At 40.0% G+C, this 21347-nt stretch overlaps 1 protein-coding gene across 2 annotated transcripts in view; it reads left to right on the top strand.

The window, feature by feature from the left end:
- fbxl17 (F-box and leucine-rich repeat protein 17) overlaps window positions 1-21347 on the top strand; it is a 222573-nt gene that overhangs the window by 179207 nt on the left and 22019 nt on the right. Inside the window, exon 10 of one of the 2 annotated variants that reach the window (XM_003446150.5) lies at window positions 18190-18332. In XM_003446150.5, coding sequence (XP_003446198.1) covers window positions 18190-18332 — 143 coding nt within the window. Of the gene's footprint in view, window positions 1-4011; window positions 4381-18189; window positions 18333-21347 lie in introns of those variants that run through there. The other variant, XM_005452147.4, reaches the window with a different exon arrangement.

The following is a 21347-nucleotide window of genomic DNA, read 5'->3' as shown; positions in this document are numbered from 1 at the left end:
TTCCAAGTTGCAATTGACAGGATACATTTAACAGGCTGTCTTTGTACAATCTCCACAGGTTTGTGTTTATGTGGATGAAAAGTAGTTCTGAATTTCATTTTCTTTACATATTTTTAGCTACTGAAGACTTGTAAAATCATTAATGGATTGAATGTCTAGTATCAAATTTTTTTTACATCTGGTTAAAAGACTAACCGCAGAAGCCTGCTCTTTTCTGTACCTTTGTTGACAATGGAAGTGATCTCTTGTGAACTGAAGTCGGTCTCCGTCTGCATTTTGTAGCAAAGTTGATGGTATGATATTGTAGTGGCTGCATGTTAAACTAAGCCGAACAGAACTGAGCTCAGCTTGGCTGGGACTTGGGGCTCTCCCAAAGGAAAGCCAACCAGCTCACACAGTCAGATCTACACCAACTAGAGGAGACACTTTGGACAAGTTAAACAGTGATAAATCTGCATGCCAGTATGATTTAAACCAAGGTCGCTACTTTCTGTCGGTGCTGTGTCATATCGCCGCCCCCACAGGTCTCATATTGTCTGCCACGTGGCTTTCTTAGAAGCAAGGGATGATGAAAGAGTGAGAGGTAAGTGTGACAGGCTAAACTTGTGGAAGAAAAAGAACAAGCTTAATTGCTGTGGAGGTGATTGTGAAGGGAGATGCTGAGGGTGAACAGGTTCTACATTAGGTGTGTATGTGAATTGGCTTCTGGCTTGTGTTTATGTTTACACGTGAGCAGATATGAGAGTCTGTTTACACAAACAGCACGGGGAATGAGAGCTAATGAGATGAATAAGTAATGGTTATATTTAGACTCCTTATATCTTCTGCTGACCTCTGATTTTCCTAGCTTTGTGAAGCCGTATAAAGTGCTAACATCCACTATTAAATGAGGTGCCACTTATCTAAACCCAGATTTACACACGGAAAAAAAAGTTCATTGGAAACAATCTTGATCAATATAAAATCAATCTTGCTTAGTCAGTGTGTATAGACTAGTATCACAAGTCACAGTTTTTCTGCAGGGAGCTTTAAAATGGACACAGCCTAAAGCAGCAGTGCAGACAGCTTGTGCTCATTTTACAAGTTTTATAACTGCAAAGGCCTCACCGAAGGGGGTGATATTTAGTAGAAAGGCAGCGTCCTAAAGCTAAATTACAGAACGAATACCAAACAGTGCGAGGCTCCAAGAGTGTCCAATTCATTCATATCAAGTGAGGAAAAACTGGATGTTAGTGATTATAATGAAGGCATGAACTTAACTTAACTTAACTTAACTGAAGATCAGACCGCATTTAGTAATCAGTAATCAGTTCAGAAATCCAAAGGCTTCCCAAACTTCTTTCTTACAATTGCACCTCAGGAGTTTTTCCATCCACACAATCATCGAGTGCCTAGTCAGAGGGATTCTGTGGCTTTTTCTTATTAGCATTTTAAGTTCTTATACTCTAAACAGTATTCACATAACCAGTAGTCAAGCATAGTGGCACAGGTTATTTTGGGATACTATTGCTAGGGTGCTAGAACTGGTTGTCCACTAATGTCAAGATTGGGTGTTCAGTCCTGCGCGTCTCCTAGGATCATACCAACGTATCTTTAGGCAAGACGCTGAAATCTAAGCAGCTCTACATGGCAGGTGAAAACCTTGTGCAGCAGCTTCACTGCTAATGTGGAGTGACCATGTGCAGCAGGTTTTTTTAAAGCACTAAGGTAAAAAGAACAAGATGTGTTCAATTCATTTTTATTCATGCAGTGACAGTTTTCAACCAGAGTTATCCCAGGGCACTTAAAATTGTAAAATTAAGGTGTTACAGTGTTATAAAAAATTTAAAAAACCAATGAATTCCTATAGGTAAACACTCGAAGAGAAAATAACTCCCATTTTACCAGAGGGACTCTACTTCAGAGGCAGGCTGGAGGAAGGCAGTCCCTCTGCCTCAACCTGAGAAAATGAAGAGGAAAAGAGGAAGTGCTAAAAGAGCCGTTCTATTTACCATTTGCTGTGACTAAAACTAACTCTGTACATGCATGTACAATCTTTTTTAAAAAGATTTGAGCTTAGTTAAGTCTGATCTAAAAAACCTGTCCTCACTTCATAACCTTACTCAATTATTTCCATACCTACTTGTTATCATGATTGTAAATATATTAAAAGTAACATTATGTCAAAGACTTTACGAAAGTGCATAAAAGCTGGCTGTAGATTTTGCAGAAGATTTCAGCATGTTGCAGAAGTGCAAAACCTGCATTCTTCCCTGCAAGTAGAGGCTCTGAGACATGATGCTGCAAAATGCAAGCAGATGTTGGTCTTTTAAATGCCTGTAGCTTTGGTTTGATGAATGATTCAACCTCACCTGAGCGGGCTGCAGCGTTCCAATTCTCCAGACTGCCTACGTATGTGCAGCGCAACTCTAGATGGGTTGAAAACATTGGTTTACTAAATAATCCACCCCCATTCTGCAGCCAGTTAATGTGGCCATTAGTGCACATGCAGGATAATTGCCCATTATGTTCTATTGAAAAGCAGTCCATCCAGCATTACTGACTACATTAGCAAAGCTTTATTTTTTCTTGAGCTGGAGGACATTCAAGAATCAAGATGCCTTAATTAGAGGTTAGGGGTTCTGTGGGTTTAGGGGCTTAAACACAGTAAGACGTTTTCAATAAATCTAAGATTTTATTCTTGACGGTTTTTGTTTTTTTACCAAATGTTTGGAGTTTAGACCATCAGTTTCCATGGATGTATTTGGTAGACGTTTTGCTTTTTGTATTGCTGATATGGATAAAAAAACAAAATGGTTATAGGGCTGCTTTTTTTTTGCTGTACTTAAAATACTCATACTCGCTTTATTGATGATTTGCAATTTAAGAGTAGCTTGCTTTTACTTTTTTCCCACTTTATTTCTGGCAAATACACATGCATACACACACTGTGTTTGTACAAGTGTTGATTTGGTAAAAAGTGAGTTTCTTAAAACAGAGACGAGGGAAGTGCTTGGGTTTCTGATGCAGACAGAAAATAAGTTAAACTCTGGGTCATTTACCATGGTAACTGTTAGGATAATTGTTGAGCATAATTGTGGTGTCGCTGAAACGACTTTAAGATTCTAAAAGAGCAGAAGGACATTAAGTGCATACTGTATTTTGAAGATGAGCAGGCCTGTTGGAAAAACAGAGTGGAATTGTCCAACACAGCAGACTGTTTTGTCCGTACCTTTAGTCTGAAATGAAAAATACAGTAATTGCCCCTGCACATTTCCCACTCCCCAGTTTCTTTGTCACATTGTGAATAGGAGAAAAATGCATCTTTTCTTACAAAATAATATGATGTTATGAGAGACGTGTGCACAAAAAGGAAAATAAACCAAAAGTGTCCAAGTGCTCTGGGTTAGTTTAACTTTTACTGACATATATAAGAACATATTTAGAATTGATAAAGACTATCAAAAAAAGTGGATGAATAGTACAGATGTCAGAGTTCATGTTAGTAAATCAGTCTCTCTTTAGAATGCAGCTGTACACTTTAAAACTTCTACCCAAGATTTAAAGTCAACACACACCTTGTTTTGTTTATTCGTTTTTGGCCTTGATATATTTTTAAATCTTTATTTTAAAATAAATTAGGTAAGGCTCATGATCAGAATGCCAGGACCTCTGCAGGCTGTACCACTGAAATCAAATGCCCAAAGATAGAGTGCTCCGATCTGGCCGCAACTCGCCTTGAGGCGAGTAGCTGTTTTATAAGACAGCTTACAGGTCACTCACCACGAACAGCACGGTTTATATTTTCAATATGACACCAAAGTAAACAATACAGTTTAAAATAATAGTTTCTACTCGTATTAATGCAGTGTACCCAGAGGTTTGTGTTATATCATTTATATCATATTGTGGGAAAAACAGATAAGAGACTGATAATGCCAGCCAGAGGTACAGAGGAAACTTCAGATTGCTTCTCTTAAAGACACTTTCTCCACTCCTTCCTCCTTTTCTGCTATGCTTCCTTCTTTCTAGTGGAATTTTGAGGACATTACCTACGAGGCAAAGCTGTTACCCTTTCTGAAGAATCCGATGCGGACAGATGTCTAAACGGCTGCCCACTGTTGGAAAGCACTAGAACAGCAGTTAATTGTCGAGATCTTAGAAGAAAAGTATGAGCTTCCTGCGTGTACACTGCTGACTGGATTTTCTGGCTCAGAGGCTGTGAGACACAAGCTATTGCTAATTAAACGCAGGGCCTTACTCGCTAAATTGAATGATTGTTTCACACCCCAACGATAAATCCTTCTCGCTCCTAAGGTGCAAATGGAACTCAGCCATCTTCCCTCTCATCTATATGATTGTGTAGTGGGTCATCTGCAGCAGGTTTTGTAATTAATGTAAAGAAATAAAAAGATAAGGCTAGGAAAAACTTGTCTGAGTGCTTGATACGATTAAATTATTAACAACTCTTTATGTTTTTTTTGTGTTTCTTGTAATATCAATGAACCCTGAAATTAACTGCTGCTCTTGCTATTGATAAAATGACCATATGACAATGAAGCAAAGCATTCCACACTGTTTGCACTGATATGCTGTAGTAGATTTAGTACCAGTACAAACATGGCTAAGACTTTTGTGAAGATTTTTGTGCTAAACTACCAAAATGTATAGAACAAGCGATTCCTAAATATTAGATTGTAACTAACAGAGGGCCGCTGTGTACAGATGACCTCAGGAAGTCATATGAAGGACAGTGGTAAAGATGGAAAAGGAGCATAAACAGGATAATTAAGGATCACCGTATTAAGGCGGGGTAAAAGAAACAATAAGCACTAGAGGGCACTCTCTATCTCCTTACCCCTAGGCACAGGTCTATTCACAGGGGTAGCTACACACTGCAGCCACACGAACATGCGCACACTCACACAGAGAACATGCTGAACATTCAAATATGAAAGTCAGAATGAGATGTTCTCACAGCTACTAGGAGACAATCAATTTGAATTGTATTAATCAGTGCTTGCACTCAGACCCTCTCTAGTTCACTATTCAATTACAACTGTTACATCTCATCCCATTCTTGCTTTCTCTCTCTCTCTCTCTCTAGTTCTCCTCTCTCTCTGCTCAACTCGCTCGCTCTGCCTGGGTCTATATCAGTGTCTCCTACTGTAGCCACTATCTATATTACTATTTCCCCATTGTTTTTTCCCTGCAGTAGCATAGATGATAGGTTTTAACCTAATGAAAAGCACTTCTGTTGAGATTGAAAAGCTCCTTAAACACATCCCAGCAAACTCTTCCTCCTCCTCTGCTCCTGTTTTTCTCCCTCACCCTCTCCTCCTCTGATTTTTTTCCTTCCTTAATTTCCTGTTGTACCCCCCATCCCTGTCCTCCCCCTTGACATTTATGCTTCAGTGGTTCCACCCCTTATGCATCTTGCTACCCACCACTTTTTTCTGCAATCCTTATATCTTCTTCACCCACCCTCCCCCTCTTTCTATGCTAAATGGGCTGCATTACTGTAATGAGCTGGTAATTTATGGAGGGGGAGTGCAGGACTTGTATCATTTGCCCATTGAGTGTTTGGCCTCCCTAAGCTCACCCTCTCCCTGTGGAAACGCATGCATACACTCTGAGAGCCAAGTCCACACACAGAGAAAAAACAAAGTAGTATGCAGACACACATCGCTTCAAAATCAGTACTTATGTAGAAAAATAAAAAGAGATGTAAAAATGTTTAGTTCTGTTTTTAAAAATGGGGGTGTTAAGCAACTGCTGCAGCCAGCTGCACTGATTAAAACTGAGCACCTACTATTGCTGTCACATATAATGCAAGCCCACATTTTGTGATATACATACTACCACATGTTCACTTGATGAAATTGAGACTGTTAAAGACAAAAACATGAATACCTGAAAATGTCTTGTTGGCGTTACGTTTCCACTGAGTTCCTCGTTTCACCGGTTCACAGTCACAGGTTACGACCATCAAGACAGAGGATAATTCTCATTGTGGGATGTGTTTCTGTTGTGGTCATGTAACTCAACAGCTTTCAGTTGAAAGCCACGTAGAAGTTAGCAACCAAAGATGTTTATATAGCAAGGAAGGAGGTGGGAGATGAGGAAAGACAAAAATGAAACTTTGAGGGAGGGAGGAAGGAAAAAGATGCAAACAGCGGGGAGGCTTTGTCACACGCTGCTGTTTGTCTTTGCTTGTAACCCGCGCGGAAGATGAAAGGCAACGTAAAGGTTCAACTTCACATGACTCTGACATTATAAATAATTTGTATGTTTGAATTGTACACTGTACCCATGCACGCAGATGGCCTCCCACGGGGATGTTAAACACCATGGCGACAGGCATTGACCCTAGTCGTAAAGAAGCTAAAGGTCAACACGGCTACTGAGGAGGTAAAGCGACCCTGAACACAGGAACATCCTTTAGAGAGAGGATCAGGAGGAGGGGGAGAGACAGAGGGAGGAAATCAGAGAGGTGAGGGTAAAGAAAACATTAGAGGGGGAAGAAAGGAAGGATTGAGAGCAAGACTTGAGACATGTGAATGAATGGAGATGATGAGCCAAGCGAATCGAATATATGACGGGAGAGGTCAGTGCAGGATGGACAAAAGGATCAAAGGAAATGACTGTAGAAACTGCTATCTGATCTTTAGGCAGAAGCAGCCTCATTGTATGCTACTGCCCCACTTGTTAGAAAAAGTAATAAAAAGCACATGAGCAGAAACTCAGAGTTGGTGCCTGTTTGTTTGCTTTGGGAGAATTTTCGATAATGAAGAACAAAAGGGTATTTTTCATTGCACGGTGATTTAATTTAAAAAGTTTTCCTCAATAAGATTCTCAGTTGATTAGATTTAAGCTAAACTACAATCCCATTGCAGTTGTCAGCACGTTCCTGTAACATTCGGGCAGATCAGTAATATTCAGGTAGATGAAACATTTATGATGACACAAACATATCTATTTCCTTTGTTCTACATATAATATGAGGGAAAGTGATTTCCCAGCACACCTTTTATAGTTCTCCTTGTTATATTTGAGCAAATTATCCTTCAAAGACAAACTCTCACACGGCTCTTTAGCTGCACAAAATTTGGTCTATTGTGTATTTCTGGCTCTTACGCGGACTATGAAGTTACCTCTTGAATAAAAGTGCTTTGTTTTTTATGAGACATTCCGACTGTGCCGCAGTTTGAAAACAAGGTTCTTAAACTGTCATTTTACATTTAAGAGCACTTATCAATTTCATAGACGCCGTCAAAGCAGCGTTCTCGAGTAAGACATGAGTTATTCTGTGTGCATTTGAAATGAGCCTTGGGAAAGGTTAGCCATAAACTGAAAAAGATGTTTGATCTATAGCCAGGTATTGATCAAAAACACTGTCTAAGCTCATGAAAATGTACACGTGTGTGTGTGTGTGTGTGTGTGTGTGTGTGTGTGTGTGCGCGCTGGTGTACTTTGGCGGAGTGTGTGCAATGTATACAGTAATAGCACTTGACGTGTGATTTGAGTTATGGCCAGGTATTGATCAGAAAACATCGCAGCAGCTTTAAACTTTACTGTCGAGCTTTTGGTGAGACCTGACTAAGTGTTATTATAGACTCATGAGTCATTAGGAGTTTCTATAAAAGCGACTGAACTCACGAGAGAGAGCGATAAGAAAGTAACGCTTGTTTCTTTTTAAATGCAAATGCCACTTTTCATTGATAACTGCTTCTTGTTATCTTTTTTGTAGCAATAAAAGTGCAACACGTTTAAACTCCTGCTCCATTTCAATGTTGTGATAGTTTTAGGTTCAAAATCACTTTTCTATAAAATAGTTCCAGCATCTTAAAGTTTTCAGTGTTACTTTGACCAAAACTTAGTCTATTGAAACAACCTATTAAAGGAGGACAGTGATCATTGTGACGTCACAACATTGAGGAAGTCCTTGGTGGCTTGTTTACAGGCAGTTTCTTTTGGTACTTTCATCAGGACCTCCTTAATAAACAAAAAAATGAAATACATGCTTCACACAATATGTAACCCTTAAGGCCTTTGTTTTAGCTTTGCTTACTTACAAAAAACTAGAAGTCACGTTGCTGAAATTCAAGGAGACATGGCATATCCATTTTGAGAAAGTTTAACTGGATTCAATCACAGTGCTGTCTAAAAGTCAACCCAACATTGTGGGTCGTTGTTCTTATCGGTTTTCGGATTAAGTGAAGACTCGAGCCTTTCCTTGGGTGGGTCTGCCTGCTATTAACGGTCCAGTAAACTAATTGTTGTGCAACTAATTGGAATTTGGGTATTTGTTTTAGGGCTGTCTCAGGGGCTAAGTAGGCCCTAATTCACACACAAACGAAACCACACACAGACACACACTGTCTTGTGATCATAACAATTTGGAAGGTTTTGTCGGGGGTATGGAAAGAGGAAGTGTATGTCTGGTTAATGTTTCCCGCTGGGTTAAAGTGGACAGAGTGGACTGTTAAAGGCTTGAGATAAGGCATAGACACAGACTTAGTGGCACTTGGAACACTGTGTGTATTAGACAGGGTCATAGGGGTATTTCTGAGGCGGTAAGGGTAATAAAAAGGTTAGGTGTGGCACGGTAGAGGACTAAAATAAAAACCATTAAGTGTGCTTGTCATCGTCTTGGTGTTGGATAATATTCACTGCACTGAGTGATGCTGCTAATCGCATATTCACCCCATGTGGGTGAACAGCTCGCTATTTGGTTTGTTTTTCTATGAAAAATTATTTTGCAGTCATAATGATTTAGCTTTTAATGCTTGTTTGTTGTATCTCAAGCCACACTACAGTGAAAGAACAGATGAGATCTCCTTAAAAGCTCTCTTCTCTTTCACCTTCCAGACAAGTTCAGGTAGCATTAGGATCGGCAGAGAATGCATCAACAGCTAGTTTTCTTCCGGATCCTAATAGGCATGACGCAAAAGGGGCCCATTTCTGGGCTCTGGATCCAATAGTAGCGTGTAATTACCTTTAAGACCTGCTCCCTATGCTAAAGGATTAGCCATAATCCATAACCAAACCCATAACTATTGCTATGCTACGTTAATTCCAGTTAGATGCATGCAACACACAGTTCAGCGAATATGAGGCCACCTGTCTTCGTCTTTTTCCTCTTTCCCCATCTTCATTTCCTCTCCTCCTCTCGCTCGGATTTTCATTTTGAAAAGAAGTTGTTAAGCTTTATGCCCCTCCATCTGTGATGTCAGAATTGGATAGCAGTTTCCCTGTTGTATACAATCCAAAATAAGGAATGAGAGAGCGGGAGAGTGAGGGAGAGAAAGCAAGAGTAATGAGAGAGAGAGAGAAAAGGTGGGGAGGATTAATATCCTCATAGGAGAGGTGCATTGGAGCAGAGGTGCTGTAGGTTTGAAATAGGGCTTAATATCCTGCTTTTACTGCTTATGGCTGTGGGAACCTCAGGTTGTGTGTTTTGTGAGGCTGTAGTCTCTTTCTTGATTTTGTCTTTGGAGAAGAAAGATGTAAACATATAAAATCTCCACACGGTTTATGCAAATAACTATGGAAACAAAACCTGTGAGTGTATTAATTTCAGCATTTACACACTCCAGTGGGGGCAGAAATCCTACAAGTTGTGGTAACGCTGGGAGGCATATACCAGACAAAGCATGATCAAGAAAGAACTCACTTACAGGGCAGGCAGAGGATGATGTCCAGCCAACAGGGGGGGTTGGTTCAATGAGGCAGCAGGAGGGGAGAACCCCCAACTGTCATGGAGACCGTGTGATCGATCGCAGGTCCATCTCTATCAAGGAAGTTGTGGCAGCTGACTGTACAGCCGTCTCTCCATGTAAAAGAAGTCAGACGCAGGTGACCACATAAATAAGTGTAACTGAGAAGACATAGAAGTGAAGGAAGAAGCTGTTTCATTAAAACTCCAAAAGGTTTCCAGATACAGGCAACAGCAAAGAATCCCCAACAAAAAACACTCCGAGCTCCAGAATTTGCCTTTCTCAATAAGGCCTCCCACCCGTCGATGTAGAGAGATCGCTGATGATAATGATTATCATTAGCATTTAATGGGTTCTTTTACTGGAATTACTCCGTATGTGTTCTGGTTAAGTATATTAAAATCAAGATTTTGTTTGATACCACAGTGAAATCACATTCACGGCAATAATTGTGCCATTTTATGAGCAGGGAGGTCTTTTTGATCACACATTTCTAATAATCTTCTCAGAATTATATCAGTGCATTCAAATACTGTGACACAAATCACAATAGTAAAAGATTCTGGGCCACCGATGCAGGAAACCCATTCCGCTGAAGCTCCTGGCACACAGTTTCTGATCTAATGTTAATGCCAGAGGAGGTTTGGAGCTCCGCAGTTACTGAATCAGCAGAGAACTGGCCTCTGCAGTCGGCAACCCCACTCTGTGTCTTTGCATCGTCTGCCACTGAGTTGTGGCATTCACATCAAACGCAAAGTGAAGTTTTTAACTCATTCATGTTAGGGACATCCCCAGCAGTGAATGATACAAGAAGGAATTCAACCAATAGCTGGGAACAACACAAAATAATATATTTTCACAATTTACAATGAAGTCCTACAATTTTACTTTTTCCTGTCCCTATGTAAAACCAAAGTTGCTCCACATTGCTCCCCGCCTGGTACAAATATGCATTATTTCGCCTTGTTAGCCTGGCTTTGTATGTATTTTATACTCCTTGCAAACTTTATTTCATCTTTAGTTTGAATCCATCACAAGAAGTGATGGAAGTAAAACCTTGAAACATTGAAAACAAAAACTAAAAAAAAAGTATTATCCTTCTTTTATTGAATGGGGAATTGTTTCATTTGAAGACAAAAAGCACAGTGAATAGCTGAGCATAAAAAGATAAATTTGAACATACCTGAAACTTCACCACAAAATACAAGGCTACAAAACTATGCGGCGCTACAAAAATATCACATTCCTAATGTACGAATAGCTTTCACAGTTTTGCTATCTTTCCTTTTTGTTATCTTTTTAGGAATGCACTGTTTACACATTAACATCTGGCTGCAGCCTCCAGAGTGGGATGTTTTAGCACCTGAGGCTCTTCACTTAAATATCTATGGGTTAATGGCCTTGCTAGTGCCTATATACATGCACTGACAGTGAGAGAGGAGGAAGCGCTACTTCACAGGTACTGACTTGTGTTAGTAAATGTCAAGGGTATTTAAATTGTTAATAAAACAATTAAGCCTGTTTGGATCCACCAAGTTCCTGATTTAGACTGGTAATATGATCAGCTGACTCAGGTCTCGAAAAATTATGCCAGCCTCTTAAGTGCTTCATTTTTGCACGAGTGTGTGTGTGTGTGTGTGTGTGTGTGTGTGTGTGTCTGAGAGAGAGATTTGGTGAAGGAAGGCCTGTTGTAGGTCACCTCTGTGATAGCGCCATCTCTCCTTATCACCCTTTCGCTCTGTCTATCTGTCCTTGCTCATCACTCTTCCTCTCTATCTCTCACTCTCTTTCTGTCACTCACTCACCTTTCCAATCCTCAAACTTCACATCCTCTCCACAAGGTTATCGCAAATCAGCTACTAAAACAGTCTCTGTATGTGTGTATGTGTGCATTATTTTCACATGCTAGATCACACTAAATATCAAAGTGACTTTTTGTTTTCCTTTTTTTTTGGTACTGGCTCTACCTCGCCACTTAAACATCTCGGGGTCTGAGAAGTCCCTCTGTGTGGAGAAAGGCACACATCCCTAAAAAGCACGTAAAATCATATAAGTGCACACTGCCACACAATTGCATGTGGCAGCTGGTTTGCATCAGATCAGAGGCTGATTGCAAAAATGCACGTGCCCTCCGCACACTACCTTCTCCCTGCCCTCTGGCTAATTAATTTCCCAGCTCGAGCATGTCCCACCACAAAGTGTTCTCCCTCCTTGTGTCACACTCAATCTGTTCCTCCTCTCCCTTGTGTCTCTCTACCAAGCCTGGCTGATTTCAGTTCCCCTGGCCTTTGATTGCATTTGTCCAAAATGTCAGGGCAAAGAGCATCACCTCACAGAACCTCTGCATCTCTCATTTATTCATTCTTCTCTTCCCTTTTCTCATTCTTTTTTTTTTCTGCATATTTATATCTAACTTGGAAGTTACAGCTCGCTTTTTGCCACATCAAGTTCATGTTTGAGACCACAGCCCAGCAGGCATTTTCCGGTCTAATCAAGAGATTGTCAACAAGCCTTCTCCAGTTCCCTCTGGTTCTCACAAGTTTTAAAATTGTTAATTCTCAGCTCACCGCAGGTCAGCGCGACAGTCCCTCTCTTGTTTCCCACCTTCGATGCGTGCGTTTCTTAAATGCTTCTCTCGGTATGTTGTTTACTGAATTAGTCTCAGCACTCACTGTGACCCCAGTCAGTTTGACCTGGGTACTTTGAAGATGAGCATGCTGTGTTAATCAGTCAGACAGCGAGGCTGGTGTTTAGTCAGGACAGACAGGCTTCAAAGGACTTAAGTGATATCCGCATCTTGCTATGGAGGATTCCCTTCTTTGTTTTTTTTTTATGTGCTTGTGCATGTTTATGTGTCTGTAAACACACTCCTGGCAAAGTCCATTCACATTTTTGCTGTCAGTAAATTGTTTTCATATTACACATGTGTTGAAAAACACACGTAGCTGTATACTTACACACTAACTGAAAAAAAACACTCCTTTGTGTTCTTCTGTGCAAATTATATATGTATGATTAGGTTCATGTGACATTGTAGGAATCTTTTACTATAGTGAATGCACCTTTTATGGACTAAAATCAATTTAGAAACATCATTTATAATAAAATCAAGTCACAGTTTGTATATATGTTAACATGCTAATATGTCATTAGCATGTGGCCTTTAACAAGTTATTTATTGTGAGTGAGGAAGACACAAAGTTTGACAAAGTGAACTGTAAAGGAACCATCAGGAAAATATTCATAACAACAAATCTAATGAGAAACTTAAATCACTAATCACTAGCCACAGCTCAGAGCTAGCCACCTGACAGCAACCTTGGTATGAGCAAAGGATCAAATCAGTTACAAGGAGTTATAAGTAATTGACATTTTGTGTTATATAAATCTATTGCACCTGCTTTTATTTATTAAAGTAAAATATATAAGTTAAAGTGGGTGTACAGCAGGGGTTTTTCAGGTAATTATTAGTATTTTCTAGTATTTTATTTTCAGTTGCTTAAGTGAGAGAAAATCTGGGAGAAATTGTACAGTTTATTTCTTTTATTATGAAAATACAATTTTGCATAGATAAAAGCTGATCTCTGTATATGGTCAGTGATAGTTCCTAAAAGGTAAATCGCAGATATCATTTGTAGTCGGTAAGCGGAAATCAGAGTCAGCCATGAAATCTCAGCTGATACATCTCTATATATTTCATATTAAAGCTAAAATTACATATATATCTAAAAGATGTCAAAGAAATAGCTCTAACGAGTCCCAATTCATTCAGGGCTCATGCTATATAAAGAAGTTTAATACAATTTCAGACACATGCATTACATTGCATTATATTGTCTCAACAGAATTGCCCAACCCAAGTTATGACAAGTCTGTATTTGATTTTTGAGCACCACTACTGGCCATTATTTAACCTTTCTTTTGAGATTTGTCAGACAGTACAAAATAGCTGAAACTAACTTGACCTCGTTCTTGAAAGTGCATGTCAGTATTGATATAGCATTTAAAAAAAATATTGCATCTTGTACAACTTGGACAGTGTAAACGGATGAGAAGTGAAAAGGGGGTTTCTTTTGGTTTGGGGCACTGAGCAGCACGGTGCAGAGGGCAAAGCTGAGGTTAAGTTTTTAAACACACACAAAGGCCCAAGTGAATGTCTTCAACATTAGACATGACAGTTCTGCTCTCTGGAATACATCAGCCATAATAAGGCTTTTTCTGTTGTTCCTACTGCCACAGTTATACACACACACAGATCTCACATGCACACACTGCTTCCACAGTAAGTCATTACCTACCATCACATCTTTCATAGGCGTACTGTCTTCATCAGAGGCTAAAATATGGTGTATAAGGTTACTGGAGGCAGTCATGGGGGATGGCTTTAAAGCAATAAGATAGCAGTAATGGCACACCATCATTTAGGAAAATGTAATAAGTGAATATCTAATAAGCCTGTAAAAGATGCTTAACCCCTGAAACTCTGAGGTCAGGTAGGCCTACAGAGATAGGAGAATAAGCCGATTAAGGAAGGTTTCCTCTCACATTGCGGTCATCACAGGATTGACCAGTTCTTGACCTTGCTGTTAGGAGTGTGCTCACCTTAGTATAGAACCACTCTTAGATAAATCCGCTCTTCATGGTATTTGATAACAGCTTGTGTAAGAAAGTAATAGGTTATGAATCTCTTTCTGGAGATAAAGCAGGAGTTAATGGTACACCAGAGATTTACGGTTTTACGCGTTGCTCACCTTTGGTCGACATTTGTCACAGCGGTTTCTTGAAGGCTGTGAGTTGAGCCTGTGGGTAAAGTTGTAATATTTGTAAAGGTCTTAGCGAGTGAGTTAAGGCTGCGGTTTCGACACAGAAATGCCATTCCTGAATTCACTAAATGGCGCATGACACGCCTTATATTGACCTGATGATTGATTTGGTGATTGATTGACAAGAAGATATGTTGTTTCAAATCCCAGGAGAACTTTAAATAAACAGAAGCATTTGGTTGTAAATGTGATGTCCATCTGCTTCTTCTGTGTTGATGGAGCTTTATCCCTCTGTGACAGACTGGTTAAATGTGCTATGCTCAAAATGAATGACATCCAGAATTTAAGGTCAGTATCTCTCTACGCATGCACACACGGAGCAACATCCTAAAGCCATTTTCAGGCAGGGCAGCAGAGTGTGTCCTCATTACTGTCTGTGACTGTGTAGTCACCACTCAGTCACAGCTCATGCTGCCAGAATGGGATTTTCCCCTCTTTTCTCCTCTGACTCTTCAACCTCTTTTTCACCTTAACTTCTCTTGCATATCGCTTCATCTATTTCTTAGACAGAAAATCATTATCAGTCAGGAAAGACAATTTCCTGCTCCTATGGTCTCTTATACCCTGCCAGTCAAAAGTTTTAGAAAACTGTAGGTATTTTTTTGATACATGTCAATTAATCTAATAACCAGTTAGCAGAAACTAACCTAAACAGTGAATAAAACTTTTTTGAGTCAGTGTATAATTTTGGTTAAATGATGCTGCACACTGTATGTTGGTAGTCTTTTATGTTAGATATTTGACATAAACACAATTACATTTCTAGTCTGTCACACATAAAAACATATCTTTTTGTGTTACTTGGCTACTGTCTTACAAAACAAATTCTCCAAGCTCCATTTAGACTCTTTATATCTGACAATGTGAACAAACCTCTTCATTTGTAGTTAAAAGGTTTCACTCAAAGCTCTTAGTCATTTCAAAAGTGGTCATCATTTCCATTTGCCACTGGGAGTAGCTGAAATTTATAGTCTTCTGATAGAGAGTCAAAGGAAGAGGGAGAGAAGCACGGCACACACATCCATATTAGACTGTAATGGCAACCAGATGAACTTGTTGATAGAGTACTAAACAAGTCTAAATAGCCTAACACTTGGCTCGTTCTGACAAAGGCATTATCTGACTCTCCAGTTTACCAACTTCACAGCTTAACAAAATGATGTTTAGTCCCATTTGCTCTTCTGTTTCTCCCTGCAGCTATTTCTGACTGCCATATGTTTTCTTTATGAAGTCTGGAGCCTGTTGAAAAACACTTTAATTCAGTTTAAGCAGGTGGTGTGTGCCTACGTGACTGCAACACATTATTCGTGTAATGCACTGACAATTAGAGACGACTGATACGACCGGTATTAACTATTTCCCAGGATATCGGTATCAACATTTATAATGTCCAATAAATGAAAACTGAAGAAGTGAAGAAGAGTTGGGAGAAACACCCTTCAACTGTCTTATGAATGTTGATGTTGCATAGTTTGCATCGACAAACACAAAAATCAGTTGATGACTTGTTCTGACTAAAATAAGATTATTTTTAAATTGAATTGTCGTAATAACATAGTAAGGACTCATAAATAGCTACTCATAGCAAATCCTTGGGAAATCTGTCTAAGTTTTGTGTGTCTGAAAAAAAATATTGGCTGATATATCGGATTTTAAGCCTCCAAATATCAGTACTGGTATCTGACTTAATATTTCTGTGTGTGTCGGGTTCTGCAGACATCGTATTCACTCACACATCTTATATATTCACAGTGGTATGCATCTGTCTGCTTCTATCTTCCCACCTTTTTAAGTTGCGAGAATTAAAGTTGAAGGGGAAGAAGCAGAAATGTGTGTTGGCAAAGTTCTCTTTGATTTGTTGAGCTATGGAGCTCTCCTCTTTTATTTAATCTGCCTTTTCCTCAGAAATCTCCTCGGACTCTGCAAGGGAGTTTAAACAGCATTGATATGTGTGTCTTAACATAAGATGAAAGATCCAAGCCCACGTAATCAAATTTAGGATTGTGTAATTGAACATGACAAGGGGCACTGGATGGGGAGCCATTCCTTCACTCGACATCTTTCCGATCTTTCACACGCTCAGGCGAACTCACGAAAACACCAGTGTCTTCATTTTTAGCATACTTTACCAGGTCGCCATTAGTCAATAAATGACATGCTATCTTCACGTTCTTTTCACCCATCTGGCCTGCTGACTCTTCTTCCCCACAGTGTGTTTTATATGAAACACACTGTAGCTTCAAAGCGGGGTTACTGCCTGTTTAGCCATAATTTGCTATTATGCATGGCATCCAAGAGCATGCTAGAGCACAAAAAGGAACCACATGTGGTGTACTTTAAGCACCGAAAGCTATATATTACATATGTTACATGCTGTACACAAGTTCGTCCCTGGGAGCATGTGCTTACGTGCAGAGAAGCCTGTGCACACTGGCTGTAACAGGAGAAAAGAGGTTTAAAAGCGTGGAGAAAAAAGCATAAGATTATTCATTTCCTGTCTCCAGTGGGAAAAAAAAAGCTTCTGTACCACAAACACACAGTGAAATACATGCACGCGCAAGGGCTTCATGTATGTTTTCTTTTGTTTTTAACTCTGGTCATAGAAGTGAAAAAGTCATGAGGAATGAGTCAAAGTGAAAGTTCCTACGGGTTAATTTTTCCTTGTTCAAGCAAGCTTGTTTATAAAGGAGTTTGACGTAAAATGGATTTCTGCAAATGAGAAAACAGCATCAGGGCTAAGTAACTATCTGAAGGTGCTGTCAAAGGCTCTCTCTGTCTTTACCCTCTTCCTTTCATCTTTCTCTCATCCCTCACTCCTCCTCCCACCTTCCCACTCTCATTAGTGATGGTTGTGAGAGTGGAGAACAAAGCCCAGGCCTGCCAATCGATCACCGAGGAGCACTATCAATCGACTCGTGGAGCACAGGTCTCCTCCATCTACCCAACAATTGACGGGTCAAAGATTGATGAGGAAGATTGTTGTGTGTCTGTCTGTGTATGTGTGTTAATGCAGCAAAGTATGCCTTTATTGGAGCTACATGTAGATTACAGCGAATGTAATGTCATCGTGTTTGTCAGCTGTGCATTGCAATTTGTCAACATAGGACGACGATATCAAAAGAACAACACTCGTGAGGTACGCTACGAGTGTGTGAATGTGTATTTACGTATATGCAGCAAGCGGTGTATGCACAAATGCTCTGTGGTATAACAAAGCCCACAGAAACTGAGAGATATTTGTTTTTGGTGGTTACTCTTTACCTTGGCATTTTGTTTCTGCCCTGGCAGCAGTAAACATGCACACAAGCAAAATTAAATCATACACTGGCATGGAGTCACACTTTACTCTGGCACGGTGTCGTTCCCTTTCTGTGCTGTGAGTCATGCCGGTGCTGCAATGGATGAATCCTGCCGAAGTCTGACCAAGCATGGGTGTATGCGAGGATTTGTGGGCATGCGTGTATATTGTCAAGGTGTTGTGTAAACACTAGAATTATGTGTCACAGCTGGCCATATGACGTGCCCTGGTTTCATTTCAAATTCTGTCTCTGTGGGAAGACGCTGCTGTCACATTTGCATGAGAAAGGTTGTCAGACTAACACGTTTTCTTGTTTCTCTCCCTCCTCCTTCCCCACCTCCCCTTCTCTGCTCCCCTTCTCTGTCGACAGCTCTGATAGCTATAGGGCAGTACAGCAGCACCATTGAGACTGTTGATGCCGGCTGGTGTAAAGACATCACGGACCAGGGTGCCACACAGATTGCTCAGAGCAGCAAGTCCCTTCGCTACTTGGGCCTCATGAGATGCGATAAGGTAACGAACATTACTCATATCGTTGTCTTTCTTAGACCCCGTACGCACAAGCCTAAAGGCTGGTCGGGAGGCATCTGGCAACCAACTTCGCTGACTACGCTGATCATGCTTTATAGTTCAGGCCCTTGTTCTCACAAAAACAAGCTCTCACAAACACAAAACTGAACACTATCAGCTGGAACTTAAAATGAAGCAAACATGTTCAGTTTATAGCTTAGTTAGATATCATTAGTTGCACCATTACTTTCTTAAAAACAACTATGTCTTCCAGAAATAACTATTTGCTGTCAATATTGCATGTTATAAATACATAATAGAGTTGTAATAATTTAAATTCTGGGATCAAAAACAGTTTGAATCCAAATATTACCGTAAAGCAGTCCTGATCAGTGATCGTTATACACCAATATTTTACAGGTTTGTTAAACTTGTATATGAAGTATTTTGTCATCTTAAGGTTGGCGAATATGAGTGCACATAAACAACCACAGAGATGTAGTCAAACACATAGACATGAATACGCAAAAGCTCCAGGTTAGGGCCAATTTAAAAGTGTCTGAATGTGGGCCGTCGAGTATCTAACTGCAGCCCGTGCCCAGTTTGTCTGTGTGATACATGAGTCACACGGTTGGGTGATAACAGAAGTAAAATGACATGATGACCTGTCTCAAACCTACTCTGAGATGCCTCTGGGTGTGAGGGACAGTCTTTTCAAAGTCACCCTTACACTTACATCTGGCCTCTTACTCACCCAACCCATAACCTGATGGAAGTACATGTAGTTTTACTGCCATGGTAACAACTCCACCCACGTCGCCAATTGGTTTTGTGGAGCTTCTGTAACACAGATGCATCCACTTAGTGCGGATGACATGAGTGGGATGAGGGCAGGCAAGGAAGGGAAAGTGAAAAGCTGGCTTAACCTAGAAACTGTAGTCTGTACTGATACTGGGGAACCTGGTGTCTTGTTCTGTAGCAGAGTGCACAACACAGGCCACTATCCCAATCCTGCTGGGCTTCAGTATAGTAAATATAATTGTGTGTTTTAATGAGCTTTTCATTTCACATTTTACAGTATTCATTTTGGTTTTAGGTGGAGCACATTTAAAGCCCCTGCTGTGCTTTTGAAAAGTGCGAGCAGAAGTTGGCAGGGAGAAAAACGAGGGAGGAGAGATTTTGAGTTATAGTCATGGCTGCTCAGCGGGCTGGAAACTCATCATTTTTATTTTGTCATTATAAAATCAGTGATATCTGTGTGTCATGGCCTCAAGCTTGACCCTATGGATTTCTATGATAAAAATGAACACACTGAGATCATTAAGTGCGACAAGAACACCAGTGTATCATATTTATCTATTTAGACTGTAATAAAATGACAATATATGAGCATCTGACAGTGACCCTGTATGTAAGGTCTCAGTGATGAAACAGTGTACTCAGTTCACATTATTGCAGGCAGGAAAGGTGCATCTATCATATTTATCTATAAGTAATAAAGACTAACTGCATTACATAGCAAGTGATCACTTAGATTCCATTTTCATCCGGTTCACTACTGCCTCACTGACTCAGTGACCCAACAATCAATAGCTACATCCGTGCTAATAAAAAATTGTGCTCTGGAATGACCCACATCTTTACTGGAATAACATTTTTTCTTAGTTTTTCTCTACCATATGCATTCATGTCTTTCCCATCCAGTGAACAATTCCAGCTGCTTTTCCTTATTTATCTACCCAGTTCTCTTTTCAGATGTGATATTTATACTCATGGTTTAGCCAGAAGGTTGAAAAGATAAATAATTACTCTCCCTCCGCTCTGGAGGGGGAATTTGGGGATGACACAGCTAAATAAAGCAGTAATTGATGCTATTAGAGTTCTAATGGAGTGTGAATCGAACAGAGAGAAGAGTTTGACAGTTTCCAAGGTCAAGTACCTCGCCAGCTCTTAATCACAGAACAAATTTACTGCATTCTTACTCCTTCCATACATTCTCTGGCTTCCTTTTTTCACATCCTCAACTTTTGATTAGTGAAATACGCCTGGAGTACGTGTTGTTAAGGCTGGTCAGATTTGTAAGGGAAGAAAACCAGGGACCTGTGCTACAAAGCAGGATTAACTCTTATCCAGGTAATTTCAGGGTTAACCCTGGTTTTTCAGAATAAAAAAAGTGGTTCCCTTCTTACCGGGATGTATCGCCTTGGTATCTTATCTCGCAAGCCTAACCTACTCAGGAGCAGATGAGGTTCCAGATTAGAGATCAGCAGATGTGAAATCACTGCCTACTGACCAATCAATCCTCCAGAAATGTGTCACAGTTCTTGAAAGATCCTCCAGTACTCTGAGCAACAATAGTAGGAGGGTGTAAAATGTCAATGCGTATTAGTATGTGGTCATAAAACAGAGCATATATGAGAAATTTGCTCCTAGTCCAAGCCTAAATTTGATTTCTGTTTTTATTTTCGGCTGTTGAACAACACCAGACCGGCAGCTGAAATAATAAAAACCAAATCTCTTTTTTAAACATGAACTTAATGAAATATTTGATTATAATCCATCAGATTATCCCATGTCTTAATGGTAGAGTTGTAATATTGATAAGTCTGTCAACTTGCACAGTCAACATTTTTACTGGCTTTCCTCCCTGCCTTAAAATAGGCTAGACTTTATTAAATTAGTAGTTCTTCTCCAGTCTCACTGATCAAAGCACATTTCTAATTCTAATACTGCTAATACTTATAAAGTTGATACTCAGCTATGTGCCGCTACTTATCCAGGTTAAAGATTTTAAGGTAAGTTAACCCAGATAACGAAAGGATATCCTGGTTATGTTAAACTGGCTTTGTTACACAAGCCTCCATCCAAGGCAGACTACTTTGTTTGATGTTGCTGTCTCGCTATTTATGGTAGCAAGAAAGGGTTAGGATATGGTCAGGAGTAGAGGGAGAGAAAGAGGAATGGGAGTAATACAAAATTTGCTCAGAGACGGGGAAAAGTGATGTTACTGAGGTTGGA

The sequence above is a fragment of the Oreochromis niloticus genome, linkage group LG12, assembly GCF_001858045.2.
Source record: "Oreochromis niloticus isolate F11D_XX linkage group LG12, O_niloticus_UMD_NMBU, whole genome shotgun sequence".
Taxonomy (NCBI): Eukaryota; Metazoa; Chordata; class Actinopteri; order Cichliformes; family Cichlidae; genus Oreochromis; species Oreochromis niloticus.
The sequence above is the reverse complement of the archived record's forward strand: the minus strand, read 5'-3'. Positions and strand labels throughout refer to the sequence as shown.